Source organism: Parasteatoda tepidariorum, chromosome 4 (genome assembly GCF_043381705.1).
Source record: "Parasteatoda tepidariorum isolate YZ-2023 chromosome 4, CAS_Ptep_4.0, whole genome shotgun sequence".
NCBI lineage: Eukaryota > Metazoa > Arthropoda > Arachnida > Araneae > Theridiidae > Parasteatoda > Parasteatoda tepidariorum.
This window is the reverse complement of record NC_092207.1, coordinates 102,180,888-102,205,170: the sequence shown is the minus strand read 5'-3', so window position 1 is coordinate 102,205,170 and position 24,283 is coordinate 102,180,888. Positions and strand designations below refer to the sequence as shown.

The following is a 24,283-nucleotide window of genomic DNA, read 5'->3' as shown; positions in this document are numbered from 1 at the left end:
ACAGTAAATATTGTATAAATTAAAATAATTGAAAAAAAATTTGAGAATTAGAACTATAACTATCGAATATAATAAGGTAGCTAAATAATAAGATCGCCTTCTTTATCGATTACGAAAAAAATTATTCAATGCAATAACATGAGGGTATATTGATTTAAATAAGTGTTGAATAAAATTTTTTCATATCGACGACAAGTATTGTAAGCGATTATATTGTTTGTATTACTAATATTAATAAGTATTCAAAAGGGCGCTTTCCCGAACACTTTCATCAACGATGAATATCGAATATAATATTATGGATGACTACTATTGTGAGTGTTAATTTAATCGATTTAAATGGGGTAGAATAAATTGTCGTTTCGACCGCCATTTTTGTTTCGTAAACATACTAAGCAATAAAAATTCTTTTATTTGTATTTTGTCAGCTATTTATAATAATTATGCTTTGTTTTACTTTTACATGAGTTGGCTTATGAGTCTCATAAATTAGTTTAAGGCAGGACACTATATTAAATTGTAAAAAGAAATATAATGAGCAAAAAGTCCTGAAAATATTTGAAACATTCCGAAAATAGCTATGAAAATATTATGAAAACAATCAAAACATACATAGTTTTAAATGTTACCATTTTCGGCTTACTGCAAGAAAAAAATAAATATTTTATTATATTTTTTTCGAATACTTAATTTTAAACATCTAATAAAGGAAACAAAAAAATATGCGCTAACTAGTACAAAACTAAAAATATGACATTAGTTGAAATCTCATATTTTCTTGCACTTTGAGATTACAGTAATAAGTTAAATACATTCATAGATATAATTACATACATATAATTACATCGATATAATTGCATAAATATTTGCATAAAGGGAAATAATATCTGTAATTTAATATTTTAAGTAGAAAATTGAGTTTTGAGATATCAAAACTTATCAGATCTTCCTTTTTTTTTTTTTAAATTACATCCATTTCAAAGATGAGATTCCCGATTAATAATGATTACTAAATATATTTTTTTAGTAATGGTTCGTTACCAGTTATTAAGCATTGTTAACGTGCACTTAGAGTTTAGTTTCGAATTTTTTAAATCGAAAAAGTTAACATCTATTTTGAATTTAATTGTTTGTTTGTGTTCATCAAATATATTTTAGAGACATGATTGCTCATATAATAATAGTTTAATTTATAAGCTTTCAATTTAGAAAATTTAAATTTTGTGCAATAATTTATAATTAATTTTCCATCTTTTTCTATTGGCTGTAGAAAAAAAAACAGCTTCGTAAAATTCACAAAGGTGTTTCTGACGGTTTAACACAGTTTTGCGCTAAAAGGTGCAACAAGAAAAAAAGTATGGTCAAAACTATTAGAATACGGTAAAATTTATAATGTTACACTTAATGTTAACACCAAAAAGTTCCACACATTTACAGAAGCTCTTTGGTAATGATTTTGGAGAAACTAACAAGAAATATGGTTTTGTTATAAGTGATAAAATTTGGTAATTTTATCACTACACCTTCAAAGAGTGACATTATTTAGTATTAACGATTTTTCTCTTAAATAGACTTTTCAGTCATATATTTTTTTATGAAATGTGTGATAATAAGTACTATAATTTTGAAAAAGAAAAGAATTTCTAGTAAACCGTTACTATATGAACGGAAAAAAATTGCAAATGAATATTTTAAATATTAAATTTTATTGCAGGAAATATTTTTTATCAGAAATGTCAACACCATAATTTTACCTTAATTTTTTCCTACAATTGAAAACCACTGCTTTTTTATTTCCCATGAATTGTGCCCCATAACCCCGTTAACTCTTTTGTTTTTTAACTCTAACAGAGGCGCCTTCCACCGGAAGAGCAATAGCGATGATTTTATCCTACATGTTATCCATTCAAAGTATTAAGAAAAATTAAAATCTCATGTGACACTTGCTGAATTTCAGTGTAATATCATTAAGAGAAAAAACGCTTTTTAATAACAAACACATAATAACATTAAAATAAACACAAAACTACCATTGATAATTCAAATTGCATTTTTAATTTTACAAATAAAACGTTCTGAAATAGAATTAGATTTTGGAGTTTTTTATTCTGTTTTTTTGCGCTTTGTTTAAAAAAGGGTAACCAGATGCAACAAAAAAAAATGCAACATAAGCACAGCATGCATTAATTTAAAAAGATGTGATATATTATTGAAAAAGAATAAAACTGTAATGATGTCATAATATTTTTTTTATATTTGAATTTTAAACAAAATATAACGCTTGAAGAAAGTTGTTTATATGTATAAAGAAAAGAGATACATTTGTCTTAATAAACACGAGCGCTTAAAATCTCTTATAAAAATGTGTTTTCTGCCTCCTATAATAACGGTACTCCTAAAAATACATTTAAAAAAGAAAAAGAAATCATGACTAAATGATGCAAAATGAGTTTCTTTTATTTTTGTTTAAGATTAATTTCGGGAACGAAAAAGAGTTGAGAAAAAAAGTTTCTGGAAGCATTTTTCATCTTAATTGTTGTTCACCATAAAACATGCGGAATTAAATTGACATTGAAAAATGAGGGAGCACTTTTTTTGAAATGAAATAAGTTTTTTTTAATTCGTTTCAATTACTTGTCCAGGTAAGCTTAATCTAAGTTTAAAATTATTATTTTTTAAATAAAGGTGTTTTTTTTAAAAAGATTTTCTTCAAAATTACATTTCAACACTATAGGATTCAAACCATATCCGAGTACTATCAATTCGGAACTATCAGTGACAAGTTAGTAATATTATATCATAAGAGTGTCTCAAATGTAAACAAGAAAGAGTTTTGTATCTTAGACAAAATGTAGAGTGCGCAAAAATAAAAAAACCAACACTCTGAATAGCTTATAAAAATGTGTACTCAATCTTACAATCTCTAATACTAAGAATCAATCTAAATTTTTTTGGGGCCTAATCTTAAATTTTCTACTCAATTGTGACAGACGATATTTGAAATTACGAAATCAGACACAATAAAAACATACTTTTCCTGAATAAAGGTTTTTTTTTTCTCCTTCCCCCGATAGATTCAGACCCTCAACATGTGGGCAGTCGGGAAAATAGGCTCCCATTTGTTTAGGCCGGACAATGGTCGAAAGTTTTTGCCTTTTTATCCCTTTTCGTGAATTTTGCCATATCTTCGGAACTAATGAAGAGAAACAAAACACTTTTTGCACACAGTTATAGAACTTAAGAGATATTTACACACGCTTTGAAATATTTTCGAAAAATATTGGAAGAGTTAGGTTTACAAATTTTTAAACCAATTTAATTTACATAGTTTTAAATGTCGAATTTCAAAATGTGAAGAGAATGGGTCAAATAGTTCTTGCGAAATGAGAATTTAAAGATATGACTTCATTGAAATTTCTTACTCCGTTCAGCCAATTTTGCATGTGCGAATTGGTTGAACGGATTTTGTGTGCGAAAGTTACTTAAAAATGATTCGCTTAAAAACTGTCCGCGATATTAAAAAATATGGAAAAAAAGAAGTTAACTTTAACTTTTGACCCCCAGATTATATTTTCACAATATCTAGACCATACTGTATGAGTCAGAAACTTTATCAGGAAATATACGAAATTTGAATGAAATCGGTTCTTAAAAAAATCGAATTTTTAAAAAAGTTATGTGCATTCATAATTTTATTTCTAAGGAGCTCTTCGACTGATTTCACCTTTGATTGGCATCGGATCAAATGTCAAAAATCCAAATCCGTCGAAAAAAAGGGTGTTTATTCAGAGAAATTCGTTTTTTTCTCTTTTTTCTTTTCTTTCTTTCTTGTATTTTTTGCCTGATTTCGTAATTTAAAATATCGTCTGCACCTATTAATGTTGTTTAAGACTTTGAACCACTGGGATTGGATCCTAAAGAACAGCCGAGATTAAAAATGAATTCGAATGTTCGCTTATTTATTTTGAGCTCTGAACCATTGTAAACATTTGTGCCACTTAGTGGCAGAATTGTGCAGTCACTATAAGGGGTAGGTTGTACCTAAGGGCACTTTGGACCGTGTTCAATTATTTTAATGTTATTAAATATTTTTAATAGTTCCATCTATTAACATTTTGCATTACTAGTTCTACAAATTCCATAAAAGAATCACGTGTCTCAATTAAAGTGGTCCATTAATATACAGTCAGTCCTGAAAAGTAATTTTTTTAACTCCACTACTTGACCTTAAAATAATTGTTCAGTTAAGAATAAAACAATAACCTGTTCAATGGTGACAAAAATATTTTTATCCAATGAATGTCTAATAATAATGCATGAAGATAATATAATTCTTATTTTTTATGAATTCCATTCAGAAAATATCAAGTTATAGTCACTGAACAGCTATATTATTTAACTTGCGCTTTCATAACTTTCATAATTCACTATAAATTATTTTAAACACTTACGTCTTGTTTCATTAAGCAAAGTCCATCAGTATAAGCTTCGAAAATTTCTTAATAGAATTTAATAAACGTAGAAGAATTTTTACGTTTGAAGCGATACATATTCCGTTCATCTTTATATATTTCAATTTCTAATGTTAAAAAATCTAACTCAATCTTAAATCAGTTAAAAAATCTAACCTTCAATATTGTTTCCGAATATAATTTTGTAACAACATGACTCAAGTGGTAGAGAAAACTCTTCTATTTTTTTTCTTCTTAATAATTATTTTAAAAAAATACTGACTAGAGATTTTCAACAAATTATGAATGGGGGCAGTAAGTAATTTATTTTATTAAAATTTAAACTATATGGTTATTTAGGGAGATAAAAAATAAAAGGCCCAACCAAGATTGGTTCCTCTTATATGTGGCTGTAACAGTTTTCATTTCAGATTTCTATAGAATTAAACCTAACGATCAGAAGTTATCAAAATTAGAAATCAGTGAAAATGTATAAATAAATGGATATAAATAAAGTTCACCTCAGGAAAAAATTTTGATATCGGTTTCAAAAATATTCTACTCTGTAAAAAATTAAGGTTTCTCAAAATTAAGCAAGAATGTGATAAAATATAGTCAAAACAAATAAGGTCGAATTTGAATACCTCATATATTCATTTTTGTGTAAAGTGACAAAACAGCACTAACTCATTTTTGAAGGTATGTCCACAGTCGTTTAAATAACAAATTACATTAAATGAGTACATGATGGTGTCATTTTTAAATCTATGCATTTTGCTCGACATTTTTGTATTATATACCGGTTTTCAGCATTTAATGAATCTCAGGACTGATTCCGAAAAAGTGACAGTTTTTGAGCTAGATTGAGCTATGAAAAATATTTCTGAAATGTGTGATGCGATTTTGTTGCTATCCCTTAAAGCTCCTTTTAAAACCTGGATGTATAATTCTTTTTAGAGTCAGGAACAATACTTAACAGTAATCATTAGAACATTTAGAGAAGTATAGACTTGAAGACATAAAAATTTCCAAAAATAAATACGTACGCATGATGTTAAAAAAAAACGCAATCTCGAAATTCAATAATTCAGATCTGTCGACGTTTAATTCTCGCTTAACCCCCCAAGAATTAAAAGTGAAAAAGAAAATGGAACGCGACTAAATTTCAGTAAAATTCGTGAAACACCTTTCCCTGAAAGATTAGTACGACATTATCATTAAGAACAGATCATTTCCTGAATTAATAATAATAAAGAAAACACTTTAAAAAAACACGTACGTACGGTAAACCGTAAGCACGAAATATGTCTTCGCTTCTCTACCATCTATAATGGCTGAGCATGTATATTTCCCTCTATCTTCATATTTAACGTCTTCGAAAACCAATTCAAGACGATGGGGAACTTCAGTTGTGGCTTCCACATGAACTCTGAAAACAATATCATGACGATTAGTAAGAATCTTTGATTTATACTTATTATTAAAATGAATTTTTTTAAAAGTAAAGAAATTTACCCTTATATTTCAATAACTAATATTAGACAAAAAAAATTTCCCATAACTTTTGAGTCATTTTGAGTTAGATGATTTCCAAGTTAACTGAAATAACGTTTATCTTGGCTTCTAAAAAGAAATAGAGATAACAATAGTTTATTTTGTCAACTCTTAGATCATGAAGATACTAAGTAACAGTCTTTGAATTTTTAAGCGGAAAAAAACCCCCAAATACATTTGACAACCAATTGTACATGAGCAACTCGGTGAAGCCGCCATTTTTTTACAGCCAAAAAGACCAAGAGTGCGAACGCTCTGACGCAAACAGTTCAAATGAATGTTAGAGATTTATAGATTTCGCCCCCTGTGAGCTTGAGGACAAGAAATAACGAAAGGCAAAACCTTTATTTCCTTCATAAAGGCAAAAAATTTTAGTTAATTAACTCAAGTTCACTAAAATGTCATTTAAATTCTTCAATCCTTCAATTATCAATAAAGAAGAAAATCACTTTTTGAAAACTATAAGGACCATGAATTGATTGGGAAATTTCAGATTTTAAAGTACCTTTACTTTCGTGCTTGTGTGATTTGATGGAATAGTATCAATGCGTAAAATTTAAAATGCAAATGCTTTTATTTACCTTCCAGCACTGGTAGTGATGTCCCTTCCATTAGGCGCCTGCCAAGTGAGTCTAGTGGCGAAGCTATTTGAAGGTGCAGCACACGTAATGAAAAAGTTATCCCCAGTGAAAAAGGCATGAAAGTGACCCGCAGGTTCTAACTTTAAGTTTCTATACGAAGATCCTAGAATAAAAAATAGTTACACTAAATCAACAACTTTTAATTCGTTCATCAGCGAGGAAAATTGAAAAATCATTGCAGTAACTTTTGATTAGGATAGGTAGAACTCCAATCCACCCCAGGGGGGTAAACGGAGATACGAAGTTAAATTATTACGTAAAAAATTTAAGCTAAAAACTAAAAATACAGTAAAATCTTGCCAAATGAAAGTGGTGATGATCGGTCAAAAGTGAATTAACTTAAAAGTTTGACAATTAACAACATGTTTTAAAAGCAATGAAGGCTAAAAGCGCCGGTATAAATGTCGAGAATTAAATAATTATAACAATAAGAAAACAAGAGATGAAACTAGAATCTCAAAACTAAAATCAATGAGAGTTAAAAGTTCTAAGTGTAAATGTTTAAAAGTAAAAGTCTGAATAGAAGTCTAAAATCACAAGTAGATAAAATTTCAAAGCGCAAGGCTAAAAGTTGATCAGTACAAAATAACGATGACATGTTCTATTGTTGGTTCATGACTGGGGTCAGTTGATCTGGTGCTAAAATGTCCTCGGGGGTTTGTTTTATAATTTGAATCACAATTTTTCCTGCAGGTCAATATAGCAAAGAATTGGTGTTCCTCTTCGTAATTATTCATGTGGGTTCCACGAAGTGTCCTGAATCTTGGGCAGTGCTTAATAAGATGTTTAATGTCCTGTTTCACCATGAAACTGACTTCCTAAAATATTTTTGTTGATAGGTCCCGAACACTCTGTTGCCAGTAAGGAGCTGGTTTAAGTAAAAATTAGCCTGCAGGCGATTTATTGTAGGGTCGTTAAAGAATTTATAGGTTTGTCTTCTCCTGTCAATACACTTGTAACTTTTGATTTAATGAGCCGTCAACAAAAAAGAAATACTTAGGATTCGAGAGACTCATCTTTAAATACACTGTTATAATCTTCATTCTGAAATTACGGTAAAATAACTTGAAGTAGTCTGCCCAATTAATTAAGCATAAGGTTTATGGCCTGGAACATTTTTTTACCTTTACGGTTTTCAAGCATTTACAACTAGCATAGTTTTAAAGCCATAAAAATAAAATTTAAAAAAAGCTTTAGTGACCTGTAAGTGCTACGCCATTTATGAGGGAATTATAATTTCGTATTCTAATAGTCCAGGGTCATCGACTGAAGGCACTGGAAAATCTGTATGTATTAAAGAAGGGGACTAAATATTGTGATGTCAACGCTGGAATTTGCACCCTTGTTCATCCGATCATAAGATTGACCGATTAGTCCTCTCAGCTACAGTATGTACTCGGCTTCATGGAACAAAATGGTTTCATAAGATAGTACTTCTTGGTGTGGATAGAATTCTGGTTGTTAAACCGTATTAGATAGAAACCTGTTTTTCTTGTTGTTAAACCATATTTTCCTAACTCTTGACAGCTTCAATATCATCTTTTTTATGCTTATTTGACTTTTTTGGTTGAATATGGTTAAATAACAATTTTAAAAAAAAGTGTAGTGTACCCATTTTTACTGAGAAATTTTTAACAATGTACAGAATATATAAAATATATATTAAGCTGCGGATTTCGATTATTTCACTCCAATGCGTTTCCTTCAATTCGAAATGATTTTGTAAAAGTTAAATTGTTTTTATAAGATAAAGATCCAAGACATATGTTAATCTGAAACTGTAAAGAAAGAAAAAAAAACGCAGCAATTGATCTCTTAAAATTGTTTCAGTTTACAGAAAAATTTAAACAAAACTAGTTGAAATTGGATAAATAACTTTTATTTATACTAACTGCTTCAAAAAAGAAACTGTGCGTGAAGGAAATGATTTAAAAAATGGTTGCCTGATAAAATGTAATTCTAAATAAGCTAAAATAAAAATGGATGGCTGTTGTCTTTTGAAATTTTATGATATTCCAATAATAAAAAGATGTTACATATTATTTTATTAAACCCTATGAGTGTATAAAATAAAAATCAAGAAATCAATCAGTTGGACAAAAAAAGGAATATAATGCTTTAAATGTCGCAAAAAACATAGAACAATTACTAAAATCTACCTAAAAATTGTTTTACTAAGAAAAAGTATATTTAAATTTAGAAACGCAATTCTAATTCAAATGCAAGCAAAAAAATTAAAATAAGAGCTAATATATGATTTAAGACAAAAAAGTGTTGTTACATTCCAATAATTTTGTACCTTCTATAATATTAGCTAAATATGAATAATTATTAAAAAGCTAACACTTGTTTTCAAACCGTGAAAAATATTTTCGCTTTCAGTTCGAGAATTAAAAAAAAACATTAAGAACTGAGGGCTTGATAAGTGCTGTCATTATAACAATTTAAAAATACATGTATAAATTTTCAAAAAAATATTTATTCCAAGAAAATTCCTTTTTAGCTTAAAATGGAATTTTTAACCTTTCCTACGCCCTCGTAAGTTTAAAAAAATAAAAAATGACATCTCGAATTTTAGAAATTCCTTTCAACTAAACTATTGAACAAGGGGATTCCATTTTTCTGATTTCAACCCATTGTGATCCCTTTTAAAGTTCACGAATCCACTCTAAAATCACGAATATTTCTTTTTCCACAAATTATTCTAAAATAATTTATGTTTATTTTTTAAATTTCTTCATTAACAACACTAACAGTTTTTTCCGATAGTAATGTTGTCCTTTTAATTTATTTTTTCATTTTATTTTTAGGTCCGTCTCGAAAGTATAGTTCGTTGCGCGTAATGTAACGAACGAGTGATAGTTGTTTTATTATTTACTAATTAATGTACAGTGCGCAAAAAAATAAACGGACTACCCTGAATAACTCTTGATCTAATAATCTTGTCTTTATGTTCCTGGACTCAATCTTAGTGGTTGATATGGCAGATTTCAAATATGCTAATTAATTAGTGTTTACTATTAATTAAGTTACAAAGCGAATAAACGACTCTCAAAATAACTGCAATCTGAGAAATAGAGGATTTCTATCGATCCAAAATTTGGACCCTTTAATGCTAATTTTACTTTTCGTGGTTTTTCGAAAACTTCTTAAATGAATTGAAATATTTTTGCACACAATTTAAAAATTCGTTTTGTCCAGAGGTGATTTCATGCAAAAAAAGACTTTTAGTAAATGTTTATAATTTTTTATTATCACGTATAATAATAGCCGATAAAATTTTGAATTGTAAGTAACTGTAATTTTAAAAAAGTCGTACATATGAAAATTCCAATTAGGAACTATCAGGCCTCAAATTTGGAATTTCCTATGCAAAATTGTATTCTTTAAAATTATGTAAAAAAAATTACATACCTTTATTATTCAACTCAATTTAGTACAGTTATTTTACTCATAAGAGAAACAATGATAATCTGTAAATTTTAATACTAGTTATTTATGATATTCCAATAAAGAAATACAATTACATCTTGAATAATTCCCATTTACAATTATATTACCTTTAAATTTCATTAATAAAGCAAAAATTAAATTAAAGCAATGACACTATTCAAATACTTCGTGAAAGATACGAAGTTTAATTAAAATCCTTCATTATTTTCCATCTTGGACTGTTTAAGAGATTGTTTTTAATCAAACAATAAAATTTTTTTTTCAATTAATGCAAATTTTGTTGAAATTTAATGTTTATTATGCATATTGTTTAAAAATGAATATTGCTTTTATTATTTTCCTAATATCTTAAATTATACAGTCACATTAATTAAAGCGTGACCAAATAAAAATAAATATAAACTGAGTTTTTATGTAGCAATTTTTATAAGTATTTTTATGTAATGCTTTTAGATTGATAAAAATTTACATGAATATATTTATTTATCAATGTTTATATTACGTTATGTTGTGCAGTCAAATGTAACCATACAACGTGATTTAGAAAAAAATATTTTAAATTTGTTTCGGTTATGTAGACAACTTTTTCGTACTTCAAAGTAAATCGATCAAAGTGCATCGTATTTAACAGACAAAAATTAATTTCGACAAAAAGTGTCTTTAGGAATAATCATATCAAAGATTTGAGTCCAGTTATAGTTGGGTAATATGGAGAAATTTCTCTCTTTATAAAACCTTTCTTTCTGAACTGGGAGTACGACTGTATAAACAGAAAAAATAATTACAGAGTTAATTATACAGTTAATTGTAAAAAGTATAGCTGTATAACTAACTCCATAAAATTAAGTTGGTTATTATATAAAGAGGAAGTGGTTAATTTCTCTCGAAAAGTACTCCTCACAACTTCTTTGTCAATAGCTATTTTCTAAGTTCAATGGAAAATTTCAAGAAATGAAAATGTGGAAGTCATGGTTCACTATGAAATAAACAAGTATAAAATGGTAAGAAAAAATTTATTTTCAATAAAATCAAAAGGTAAGGCAAGCAAAGATAAGGGATGGAAAGGGAAGCGAGCAGGATGTGGGTTGTAGGATTGAAAAGTTGAACAACGTACGGTTGCGTTACGTTAGTATGAAATATGAGTGTAAAGTAAATTATAATTATCTTTACAATAAATAGTTTATTTTAAAAGCTAATTGATACTTTTGAGCAACAAAGTATACATTTGTAAAAGATTTGCTCAATTAATGATCTACGTGCAGATTAACTAGCAGCGCCACCTTTCCGTGACTTCAAACACTCAATCTTCGAAATTGAAGGTCTCCAACATCTGGCTATCTTCTAACTCTGTGCCACGTGACAATGTGATTAATTGTTCCTTCTATCCATCTCTGTTTTAAACAATTCTTTGAGAGAAATGAATTTTAATATCAAATGACTCTGAAATCATTAGAGATGAAAGACACATTCAGAAAGGTTTGACATACTTTTGACGAAATGCCAAGTGAAAGCAAACGAACATACAAAAATAAGGTTTTTGGACCGTCAAAGATTTCTCATTGATTCAAATGTCTTGATACGTTGAATATTTGAAGCTTTCGTCACGCCAAAATTATGAAACTATGCATTCATTAGCAATTCATTTGCATTCAAATATTTCTCTCTATTTGACCATTTAAAAAATCTTCTTAAATTTATAAATGAATTAAAAACAGAAGTCGATTATTATTTCATTTTAAATTTCAATTATTTTTCAACTCTAAATTACAGATAAAAATGAGAAGCATACCTTTAAAACACCTCAAATTTTATTCACTTTTATGCTTTATTAATTGCTTCTAATTATGGATTTTGAAAGCGAGTGTGTTTTTCTTTTATACTTCTTATTTATGTTGAATCCTACATTAAGCTTTGTAAGAATTCTTGCTCTGGGTTTCGTTTAACTGCTTTGGCACAAATAAACTAAAGACTGAAAAATCATATTGATCAGTTGAGGAAATAAATTAATTTTTAATTTAATTTTAAAGATAAAATTAAAAAAATTATTTAATCTTTCACAATTTCTTACTTATTTTTGAATTAAAAATTGAAGTAAATTAATGAGACGCATATTGAACTGTTTAAAAAATATGATCGGAAAATTTGCACTTGAAATTGTGCAACATATTCTCCAAAACAGCTCATTTGGTATAAATTTTTAAATAAATCAATGTTAACTACAGTAGGGGATTTTAAACTTCAATTAAAACAGAGCTTCATAAATGTAATAATCACATTGAACTAATATATTTTAACAATAAGTACATGGAGAAGAAAAATTCTAGTAAATTTTAAGTATATTTTATTGTGATTTTCACAAATTTCATTTCTTATTTTTTTTGGTAAATTCTAGTAAACAGAATTTTGTGTCTATAAAATTTGTGTTGCGAACACAAAATAGCAATTTCTAAGCATTTTTATGCAGATATTAAATTGATATCCATGTTAAATGTTTTAAATATTCATTGTTAATATAAAATGTTTTCATGCTTTTCGGTAGTTTTAAAACGATATCTAAAAAGCATAACAAGTGTTTATAAATTTTTGGCGCTGACTTTGACGTATAAATGTTGGCAAAATTGAGAGGGACTCCCTGTACCAAATTTTACTACAGTGACTAAATTTTTTCTCATATTATAAAGCCATATTTTAGTGTTCATTTTACCAAAAACGCTACCAAAGTGTATTGATAAAACTTTCAGAGACTTTTGGTGCTCCCATAGAGCTAAGAAATATAGTAAATATTTTGATAGTTTTAACCATAATTTTTGTCTCATTGTAAGATAGGTGGTCGTCTATCCATTTTCCTTCCATCACTACAACTTAAGTAGATTTTTTCATGCGTCATTAATAAATCTATATGTATATTTTATTGTGATTTTCACAAATTTCATTTCTTATTTTTTTGGTAACATTCAACCAGCACTTATCGATATCCTGATAAAAACCTTCCAAATAATTTTCAAAATCCTTTGAAACTATATATTTTCTCTGTGAGTAAATGAGTAAATTTTCTATGAGAGTAATAAAAATATTGTTTTATTTTTCAATTTTCTAATGTTGCTTGTTTGGTTATAACGGGAAAAAACTCATTTCCAACAATGAACACATTATTACACAATAGAGCTTTTCATTCGATTACTTTAATATCTCAATAAAAACATGATAAATAATCCTTGTACCTGGCTAAACTCATCCTAACGTAAGAATTTGCCTGAAATTTTTAAAAGAATTTTTTTTTTCAATTTCTTATAAATCGAGGAAACAAATTTCGATATTTTTTAAGTTCTTACGCTTCAAATACTTTATTTTTGATTTATTTACATCCTTTTTTTATCTTATAGAGAATAAGTCAATGAATCGACTTTTAAAAAATTTATGTTTAAAATTAATTAAACTGTTTAAAAATTAAAAACTAATTAACGTTCAAAAAATTTATGTAACATAATCCAATGTAGCATAAACATGATTACTTCTTAAATGATCGAAACATAAGTTTTGTAGAGTTTTAATCTACAGGATTTCAGATATCGAATGAAATGAAACTAAAAAAAAAAGAAGAACGCAAATAAAATATTAGCAACAATTTAAAAAAAAAGAGGCGAATTTTTGGTAAATAAAAAAATTTTTCTTAGCAAAAACAAATTATAAAATTGCAAAAATTTAGCTTCCAACAAAGCTGCAAATTGGACTCTTGTTTATATAAAATGGCATGTGTTACTTTTCTTGCTTAAATTAAGCAATGAAGACTGAATTGCAACTAGAGATCGGCCGAGACCGAGTCACCTCGGACTCATGATGTAAATTTTACTCCTTTTATATAAACGTACGTAATTATATCAAAACAAAATTTGTTTCAATATGTTGAACAATATTATGCAACATTTTAAATCATTCTACATCTTGAATTTTGCTACATAATATTATATTCAGACAGATTACAACAGATACAGCTAGGTATGCAGTTCGATATTATAATATGAAGATGGTGATAAAAAGAGAAAACGTAAAGTTGTCAACGAAAAAATGGGAAAATGGACTTCTATTCATTGTTTCACTGCTAAATTTACATTTTCTATTTTAAACCACTTCTGTTTTCCTCATTTACGTCTGGCCAGTTTCGAGACTGGGCGCCTATTTTTGAGCGCTTGAAGCCCTTTAATTACCCTCTTCATGCTTTTTGAAGTAAATGAAAATTTTTATATTTATCTTTTCACCTCAGTTTCTAGGGATTATTCACTTAATATCATTACTAAAAGGAGAAAAAAAAAACTCTGGTAAAAATCATTTACTGTAGGGTAATGATATATCTGGTAAAACAAAATATCTATTCTGATTAATAGTACCAAAGTATACGGTATTTAAACCATTCTTATTTGGTAATTTTTCCGTTTATATGATAGAGGTTTATCGGAAATTCTGGTTTTAAAAATTATAGTTTTTATTACCACATATTAGAAAAAAATACAATGTAATATAAATGTAACCGAATAAATGGTTTTTACGCCGTGCTCCAATAAAATTACATTTATCAAATTTTATCACGCATTATAAAACCATATTTTATCGTTGATTTTACCAAATTCATTAACAAAGCTCTTCGGTAAAAATTGCAGAGCTTTTTGGTGTTACCATAGAGGCAGAAACATGGTACATTTTACCACTTTCTGGTAGTTTTGACCCTATTTTTTTCTGAGTATATGGTTCAACGTCAAACTAATTTTATTAAATTGTAATTGGAGAAAAAGTCCATAATGCATTTATTTTTTTTCTAACAACTATCTAGCTTCATCAAAAATTTTATATTTTAATTAATATTTAAGTATAGGTATTTAACTTAAATATTTAAATAATAATTTAAATATTTTTAAAAAAGTTTTCATGAAAGTTTCATTTTAATAAGAACTTTATTCAAAAATATTTATTTGTTTAAGAATTTAAAAATCATGATAAAGTTAGTGAAATGCTTATTTATTTCGAAATAAATACTTGTAATAATAATTATAGATTTGACAGTAATAATAATGATTATAGTAATAATTATAAATTCGAATTATGTAAAACAATAAAGCATACCAAAAACTAAAGAGATATTCAAAAAGTACGAAAAATTACTGGTTTTGTAACAAACTTTGGCCGTAAGAATACTTTTAAGTTTTCCATGAGCAATTAACTTTCTTACAATGAAATTGTTTTAAACTAAGAATCATAAATATAAAACCACCGATAAATTATACAACTAATATTTACAAATGTTACACCGGAATATTTCACATTCAATGTCTTTTGAGGAAATGAATTTTCTATGTGACGAAAGATCTAACTGAGAAGAAAAATGAACTGCTTTTTTTTCAAAACTTTTGGAAAATATAAAATTTTTGAAGATTCGCATATACCATTCGCTGAAAAAATTTACTTTCAGGTAAAAAAAAAAAAGAAAAGAAATGTACCGAGAGCAACTTTATGTCTGTACAACGCAAAAAGAAAAAAACACATCTAGTTGATGATTTGAAAAGAAATTTAGCTGACAGAAACTGCTATTCTTTGTTTCATCTTTTCACTCCAAAGAATTTGTAATCAAATACAATATTTCGTTTTTTTCTCAGGGATATAAAAATTTATTCTCTTACTGTATTTCTGCTTTTTTAAATTTTCAATCAATATGGAATTGAATTCAGTCGGTTTATATTTCTTTTACTTTCTAAAAATAGAAAGTATCAAAATTTTATCAAGAAGAAATCGATAAGACAAAATAGTACAAACAAATTATTACTGAAAAACTGAATTGTAAATTGAATAAAGGAGTTTTTAGAATATTTTCCCATGGAAGCACTTTCGAGGGATGAAAAATAAAGAATAAAAAAAGGCCGATTTATAAATTTTAAATTAAATATGCATTGCATTTCATAATAACTACCCTTAATATATATTTTTAAAATCCTTCTCATAAAGGTTGTAAAAAAACATGCACATCTGTGGCCGTAAATTATTAAAGCGGTGAAAAAAAACTCTATCTAATTTAACGTATCCCAAAAAAGAAAGGTATGACTGAATTCATTGAAACTTGTTTGATTGCAGAAATAAATTGAAAGAAGAAATAAGGGGATTTTAAGAACTTCTTCCAATGCTATCAATCTCAATGCAATCATACCGATTTTATTGTTTTTCCACACACACACCCCCATACTCATTACTGATTCGACAGATTTTAATAGTATTTTCTATTCTTCCTTGTTTGAATATTAATTTGAAACCCTAAATGTACAAATTTGTGTTTAAAAATAAATTCTAAAAATAAATTTCCAAAATCATTCTAAAAAAAGAATTTGAACACCCAATGAATGGAATAGAATATTTCATTTATGCATACACTGACAAAAAAGTACTGTCAAAACTATCAAAATATGATAAAATGTATCGTGTTTCTGGTAAAAATCCTTGATAATTTTTACTGAAGCCCTTTGGTAATGATTCTTGGACGATAAAATATGGTTTCATAATTTGTGATAAAATTTGGTAACTGTGGTAAAATTTTATAAATGTTGTGAAATTTGGTAGTTTTATCAGCATGGTATAAAAACCCATTATTCGGCTAAATTTACTTTTCATTTTTGCATTTTACTACTAAATGTGGGGTAATAAGAATTATATTTTAGAAAACCAAACTTTCTGGTTAACCGTTACCATATGAACAGAAAATTTTTCAAAAGAATGATTTAAATATCGTATATTTTGGTTTTATTAACTAGAATTATGTTTCCTTTCTTTCGTTTTTTTTTTACCATAAATGTCATTATTACCATACAGTACGATAATTTTAACCTGAATTTTTTGCTCCACATGGAAATGCTTACTATTTTAAATGAAATGTTTTGGAAAAATTAGTCTACTATTTTGCATTTTAGAACCAAATAACTTGAAAAACAAAATTCCGAAACTTTGGGGAATGTAACTGGAATTATGGTAAAATTGAAAACATTGGGGAGCTAATTATCAATTAGCTGTGAACTTGTTTGATTTTAATTTTAAGTTCTTAATAGCTTTAAGAATTGAAGATTAAATCGTGGGGTTAAAAATCAATAAGGTTTGTCACATTTTCGTTTTCAATGAAAACAAATTAATCTTTCATTCTAAGTTTTAATTTGATCTTGAAAAACGATTGACTTAATGTAATATGACATGATAAAGATTGACCTAATTATTACATATGCTTTATTTACGTTTAATATACAAAATATATACAAATAATTCCGAAATCATTGTTCTTCATGAATACTTTTAAAATCCATGTCAAAAAGAAAGACAAAATTATAAAATAAGAGTCAAAAATAAATTTTTAAGCTGGTAAATATTTAACGTAGTGAAAATGTGACGAGTCACAAGAAGGGAATAAAAACGAAACCAATTTAATTACCTGAGGAAACGTAGAGGTGTTCCTGATCAACGCTTTCAAAATCTTGTAAATTCTCTCCTGTTGTTGCCTCAATAAAAGGAATTTTCAAGTTTTGAATCTTGCTTTTTCACAAGGGAATCGTCAAAGAATGATAACGTTTAAGTTTTCTCTCTCTTTAATTCTGATTGACTATCCCAACCTAATATGCATATATTTATGATTGATTTTAGCAAAGAATATAACGGATTAAGGACGGTGATTACAGTACACCTTACACATATTAACATATTTTTGTTTTTTAGATACTCGGAAAAAGAATTCTGGTAAAATCACGGCACTATAATGACTTTTCTGGATAAAAAACCTAATTCTGATCATAAGACCAAAATATACGGTATTTAAATCTTTCTCATTTGGTAATTTTTCCATTCTTATGGTAACGGTTTACCAGAAATTGTGATTTTTCAAAATTATAGTACTTATTACCATACAATTGGAATACAAAACTATAAGTAAATTTAACAAAATGTATAGTTTTTATGCCACTCTCTAAGGTATCATAATATTTCTAAATTTTACCACATTTTCAAAATTTCAACGCATGTTATAAGAGAAAATTGTATTGTTAATTTTCTTAAAAAAGAACTTCAAGAAAAATTAATGAGCTTTTTCTTTTCCCATAGAGCCGGAAACACGGTAAATTTTATCATATTCTAATAGTTTTGACCATACTTTTTCACTGCGCAAATTTAAAGTTAATAGCTCAACATGAATTAAGTATGAATAACATAAAAATTAAACTAAATATAAAAGTAACGTAGATTAACTAATAATTTATTTATAAAATAATTCTTTTACGAAAAGAAGGATGAAAAATGGCACAAATTTGGTCCTTGAGGATGAAAAACTTAATTATTTTTTCCTTTTACAAAACGAACTCTTATTGTCTAAATATTGTCTACTGCAAATTAGGTTGAATTTGGTTCAGTGATTTTTTTTGTTGTTGCTATGAAGCTTTAAACACCTCAACTTTGAGTATGCGAGTGGAAGCGTCGTAATGAAAACAGAACTCTCTCAGAAAAATTACTTGTTTAATATGCCACTTGCCAGTACCATTAAGCTTGCTATGGAAAACCAAGAGAATTTAAAGCATTGGGGTGTGTTTCTTGTTCTTCATTGGCGCCATCTATAACTAAGAATACAATTTCAGTTACATTTGCAGCCAGTTTTACTGGTAGAATCCATTCATTCATTCACAGATCATAATTTTGACCTGAACGATAAATCTCCAATTCAGTACCCCTAGAGGTACTGAGATTTGCTATGGAACTTGGAGAACTTTGTGACCCCTACAGATTTAGCGTGCACCAGCCACTATTTAATACACGGGAGATCTTCGGCTTGTGAGATTCAAACTCATGTTCTCACGAATACGAGCCCAACGTCCTATCAACTTGGCTACCCCGGCTTGAAAAATTAGTTTCACATTGGACAATTGTTACGAGACTCTATCAGAAAGTAAAATATTCTGTCGTTCTCTACTTCTACTCTAAATAATAAATCTGACTCCAACTTTTAGTAAAAAATAACATTCTATTTACATATAATTTTTAGAGGTTCATTTCTTGTTCCACAAAAAGAAACGGTTGCCATAGCAACTCGACAGTTTTAAAAGAAATCAAAAGTTAGCTTTTAGCTTACATAAAAAGCATTTAACAACTTTTAACATCCTCCCCCCTTTTGATTTTGAGAAAATCAAATTTTTAAATATTTTTAGAATTATCTATCTCTAAATGATGAAAATTCAAAGAAGCAAACAAATAATAATATCAATAAAAAAAAATTATTGTCTATAACGTAAAGGTTTCACAAATGTCCTTCCACATCTAGTTTTTAATGGCAAGTTATTGTCTTTGAGTGTACACATATCAACATCTTCTGGTTTCGTTATTTCTGGAACGTTGGACTGATTTTCAAAAGCTTCATTAAATGACTTTTTCTTAAACAGTGGATCATGATGAGATATCTGTAATGGATACATTTCCTTGTACTGGTCTGTCAACTTCTCCATTAGCTGTTTTTACTCTTGCCACTCAAACATGGTAGTCTTTTCCTGGGAATGTGGAAATGATTTTTCCCCAGGGCCAATCTATTCGGGTTTTTTTTTGTCGTAGCATATCAAAACAACATCACCAGGTTTTAAATCTCGTATTAGATGTTTATTCTTGAGTGGGTTTTGAACCAAAAGATTAAGGTATTCGTCCCTGAACCTTTTTCGAAAGGTGTCTCTTCAAGATTGTTGATATTTCCATCTTTTTGTGATGCTAACAGTATCTATGTGGTCTAAATCTGGTACACCGAAGTCTCGTATATCTTGAATGAACATTGATGAGGTGAGTGGGAGTAAGTCCTTTGAATCTTCTGAAATGTAAGTAAGAGGCCTGCCGTTGATAACAGCTTCGACATCGCACAAAATAGTTGACATTTCTTCATACATGAGACAGGCTTTTCCTAAAACTCTTCTTAGTAATCATTTAATCATTTGAACGATTCTCTCCTACCGCCCACCCCACCATGCTGCAGTGGGAGGGTTGAATTTCCACTGTATCCTGAATATTGAAGCATCATTAATGATTTTATCCCAATCAATTGATTTCAACAGTTTATCCGTTCCAACGAAATTACTTCCATTGTCACTATACATTATTTTGGGCCGTCCTCGTCGAGCAATGAATCTTCTGAAACCTAAAATGAAGCAGCTTGCTGTCAGGCTTCGAATGAGTTCCAGATGCACGGCTCGATATACGGCGCAAGTAAACAGGAGAATCCAAGCTTTTTTGCCATCTTTCAAATGAAGTAGGCCTGCTAAATCTACCCCAGAAACTTCAAATACCAAAGAATCGCGAATTCTATCTTCTGGTAAGGTAGTTGGCACAGATTCCACTCCCCTTGAATCATGTCTTCTGCATCGAACCCATTTCAAGATCACTCTTTGGAGGATTTTTCTCCCTCTCAAGATCCAAAAATGTTGTCTGATATCAGCCAACACAAATTGTACTCCAGCATGTAAAGACTTCAAGTATCTCTCGAGTATCAATTTATCCACAATCTCCTGTTTTGAAGGAAGAGCAATCGGGCACAAAAAATTAGTATAATTTCTTTTGGTGATTTTTGTCTTTAGTCTTCGAGTTTCGTAGTTGTCAATGAAAGTGCAAGGCGTTTTTACATCTTCTTCCTTCAATGCTTCACGTTACACAAGCTTCATTAATTTTTTCTCCGCCGATTCTAATTCATTTACTGAAAGAACTCTTTCTTTTTGAATTTTGCCTGTTCGGGTATTATTGATTAATCGGTACATCCAAGCAATCATTCTCAATATTTGTGAGTACTTAGAAAAACGTCTGCAGTACCATTGAACATCTACATCATTACAAGAAGAAATAATACTTTTTCGTCTTTCTTTTAAAATATCCTCCTCTTCTTCATTGAATTCATTTTTTGGCCATTCTTTTACACTCAATTTTAACCCTGATGGTCCCCCCCCCAAACACTTTGAATTTAGGAAGACTTTAGCGGAACAACCTCTGGAAGTTAAGTCTGCTGGGTTCTGCTCACCGGGTATGTGTCTTCAATGCAACAGGCAAGTAACTCCAACCGTGGAATAGTCATCTTACTCTACTTTTGGTTTGTGTAAAATGTAGGGATACTTTTTCTTCTTGGACCTTTCGAAGGAATATAACTGTGCTGTATGCGAGTTTACTGGCATCACGAAATACATGAATACTAAGTTCAGTTTTTAAATCACTCATACCTAAGCATCTTGGAATTTTGACATCATTCGATAAGGACAAATCGTCATACCAGGTCTCAAACTCTTTTCGGTAATTTTCTGGTAATTCAGTATTCCATCCTATTTTAAGAGTCCACGTGCTGTACTATGATTTTAGGAGGTAGAGTGAATGGGCACAAAATACCAAGAGGATCAAAAATGTTGTGAACTGTAGACAAAACACATATTCTTGTTAGAATAGGTTTCACTTCTTTAATATTGTTCAAATCGCAAAAGATGCTATCTTGCTGTTTGTCCCAGTGTAATCCCAACACATGAGTAGGCTTTTCAACTTTGGAATTGTCGTGCGAGTATTCCCATCCTCTGAGATCAAAACATGCACTATGTAACAATTGGGTCGATTCCTGAATAAATTTCTCAAGCTTGTGTTGACTAGGTACTGAAGTTATGCAATTGTCAACATAAAAGGGCTTTTTTAAACTATCAGCAGTGTCTTTAATATCTAATGAACCTGCTTCTGGAATTGCATTTATTACTGCAGACAAAAGGAAAGGACTATGCGTGAGTCCAAAAACTACTCTATTGTGTCGAAAAATCTTAAATTTTTTCCTTTTAAAATCTTCCCACAAGAGGAAACGAAGGAAGTCTCGATCTTCCTTAACAACAGAAATTTGCAGGAAGGCCTTTTCAATGTCTGATACTACACCAATGTTGTCCATCCGAAATTTCATTAACAATGTCGGTATTTCTTCTAAGAGATTAGGTCCCTTCTCAAGACAGTCATTCAGCGAAGGAAAACCTTTTTCATGAGAAGAGGCATCAAATACTGGCCTGACACGAGTTGTAGAATGTTCCTTAAAAACTCCTCTGTGGGGTAGGTAGTGAGAAGCTTCGCCGATTTCAGATTCTGGCACCAATTCAATTATTTTAGAGTCTTCCCATTCCTTAAAAACTGCATCATAATCTTCGTATCGGCCTTAAGCTTTGAGCTTCATTGAAGTTGAAATGTATCTTCTTTCAGCAATGGACTTATTTTGCTGGAGATAATCTTTAGTTTCCAGCCATGGCAAATGAACTTCGTAAAGCCCATTTTCTTTCTTCGTGACTGTTTTCTGAAAATAATCAAATGCTGCTACCACTAACTCTTTTCTCGACTTTGTCTCTATAGGATCTCTTATACCTAAAATGTCAAAATCTCATAGTTTTGCTATGCTGCAGGTCTGAGAAAGGAGTGAATTTATGATGAGACTTGCAAATCCATTTTCTGTTTCCTTTGGAACTCTCTTCATAATGATCCAGCCAAATTTCGTTTCTATAGTCGTTAAACCACATTCCAGTTCATTCATGTTTCCAGTAAAAAGTTGTCCACAAATGTCAGCTCCAATGAATAATTCAATTTCCAGTTGGCATTCACCGTAATCTGTTATCCAAATTTTCAAGTTTTTAGTTTTTCAGCTCTTTCAACCAAGGTCCTTTTCGTGACCATCAAGTCTATCTTTCACAGTGTCGCCAATTTTCGACTGTCTGTGCCACACTCGAAGAAGCTCATCAGAAATACATGACTTTACTAACGGGAATAAAATTTCATCATACATTTTAGTGGTTATGCCTAATGATTCCAAAGCCCTTAATTGTGATTCTATTTGGTCATATAGAGAAGAAAGTGAAAAAACCATTCGTGATTTTGTGTTTTGTATGACTAAAGATAAAAGTTCTCTAATGTAAAACTCAACTAAAACATTATCTTTGCCAAATCAAGATTTGAAGCTTTCTATCACTTTTGAATAATTTTCGACTGTTGCCGGATAACTTAAAACAAGTTCTCCAGCACGAGAATTATCAACCGTACACTGTATAAGATAGTGAAATTTATCACCAGGATTTAAAGTTAAATCTTCATCTATTTTTTTAAATATTGACCAAAATGATAACCAGCCTCTTATACTACCGTCATATTTGACAAGTTCAACTTCAGGAAGTTTAAATTTACGATTAGAATGCTCCCTACTTATTGATAAATTTTCTTTATCGAGCTCTTTAAAACACTTATCAATAATAGTTTTAACTTTATAATAATTATCACTATAATCATCAATTGACTTACTTTCATTTTCAATGACTTCCTCAGATAAATCATCTGATTGTAACATAAGATCTAATATTTCGCTGTCTAAAATTTGAAGTTCTCATTTTTTTTCCTTTCAGTGTTTTAAATTTGGCTTTAACTTCCAATAATTCATCCGTTTTTTCTGATTTTACTTCCTCCAAAATCTGGTTGCATAATCTTGTAAAAGAGCTACGAACAATCTTCCGTTGTTTTTGAATTTTATTCATCGTATTATTAAAAATACTTCATACGCAAGTTCGGATTACTTCCTAATATCACGTCCTCAGGTCACCAAAATGTTACGAGACTCTAACAGAAAGTAAAATATTCACAAGCGACTAGGGGAGGGACGATTCCATAATGTTAAAAACTTAGAGTTTCGTCGGAAGAGTGAAAATAGGGAAAGAGGTAAATTGCACTGAGAATATTGGGGATTTTTTTGTTCGCTTCCTTGGCGCGTATTGGCTAAATATCAAAGATTTACCGTCACCGTTCACATTTGCTTTTACGTTGATTTTTTGCGACGGTTACTGTCTTTTTCGAACTCGTATAAAATATGTTATTTATTGAATTTTTCGTTATGTCTTCGTTTTTATTATTGTTATCTGTTTTGCTTTTGTTTTTAATTTTTTTTTTTACTTTAAAGTTAGTTAGATCTAAATATATGTATGTTACCGGCAAAGTATGAAAAGCCGGCATTGTATAGAATGCTGGATGTTTTTAGGTAAAGTATGAAATGTGAGAATTATAACATATTTCCCCTAGGCATTGTATGTAATGCCTAGAGATTCTATAGAATGAAAAATGCTATTTAGGCAATCTATGAAATAAACGTCCTGATGCGGTTATTATGTA

General features: G+C 29.1%; 1 protein-coding gene across 1 annotated transcript in view; it reads right to left on the bottom strand.

Moving 5' to 3' along the window:
• LOC107442656 (limbic system-associated membrane protein) overlaps positions 1 to 24,283 on the bottom strand; it is a 54,307-nt gene that overhangs the window by 20,194 nt on the left and 9,830 nt on the right. Inside the window, exons 2-3 of the mRNA XM_071180292.1 lie at positions 6,587 to 6,749; positions 5,735 to 5,880 (exon numbers count right to left, since the gene is read on the bottom strand). Of these exons, the coding sequence (XP_071036393.1) occupies positions 5,735 to 5,880; positions 6,587 to 6,749 (309 nt within the window). The remainder of the gene's footprint in view (positions 1 to 5,734; positions 5,881 to 6,586; positions 6,750 to 24,283) is intronic.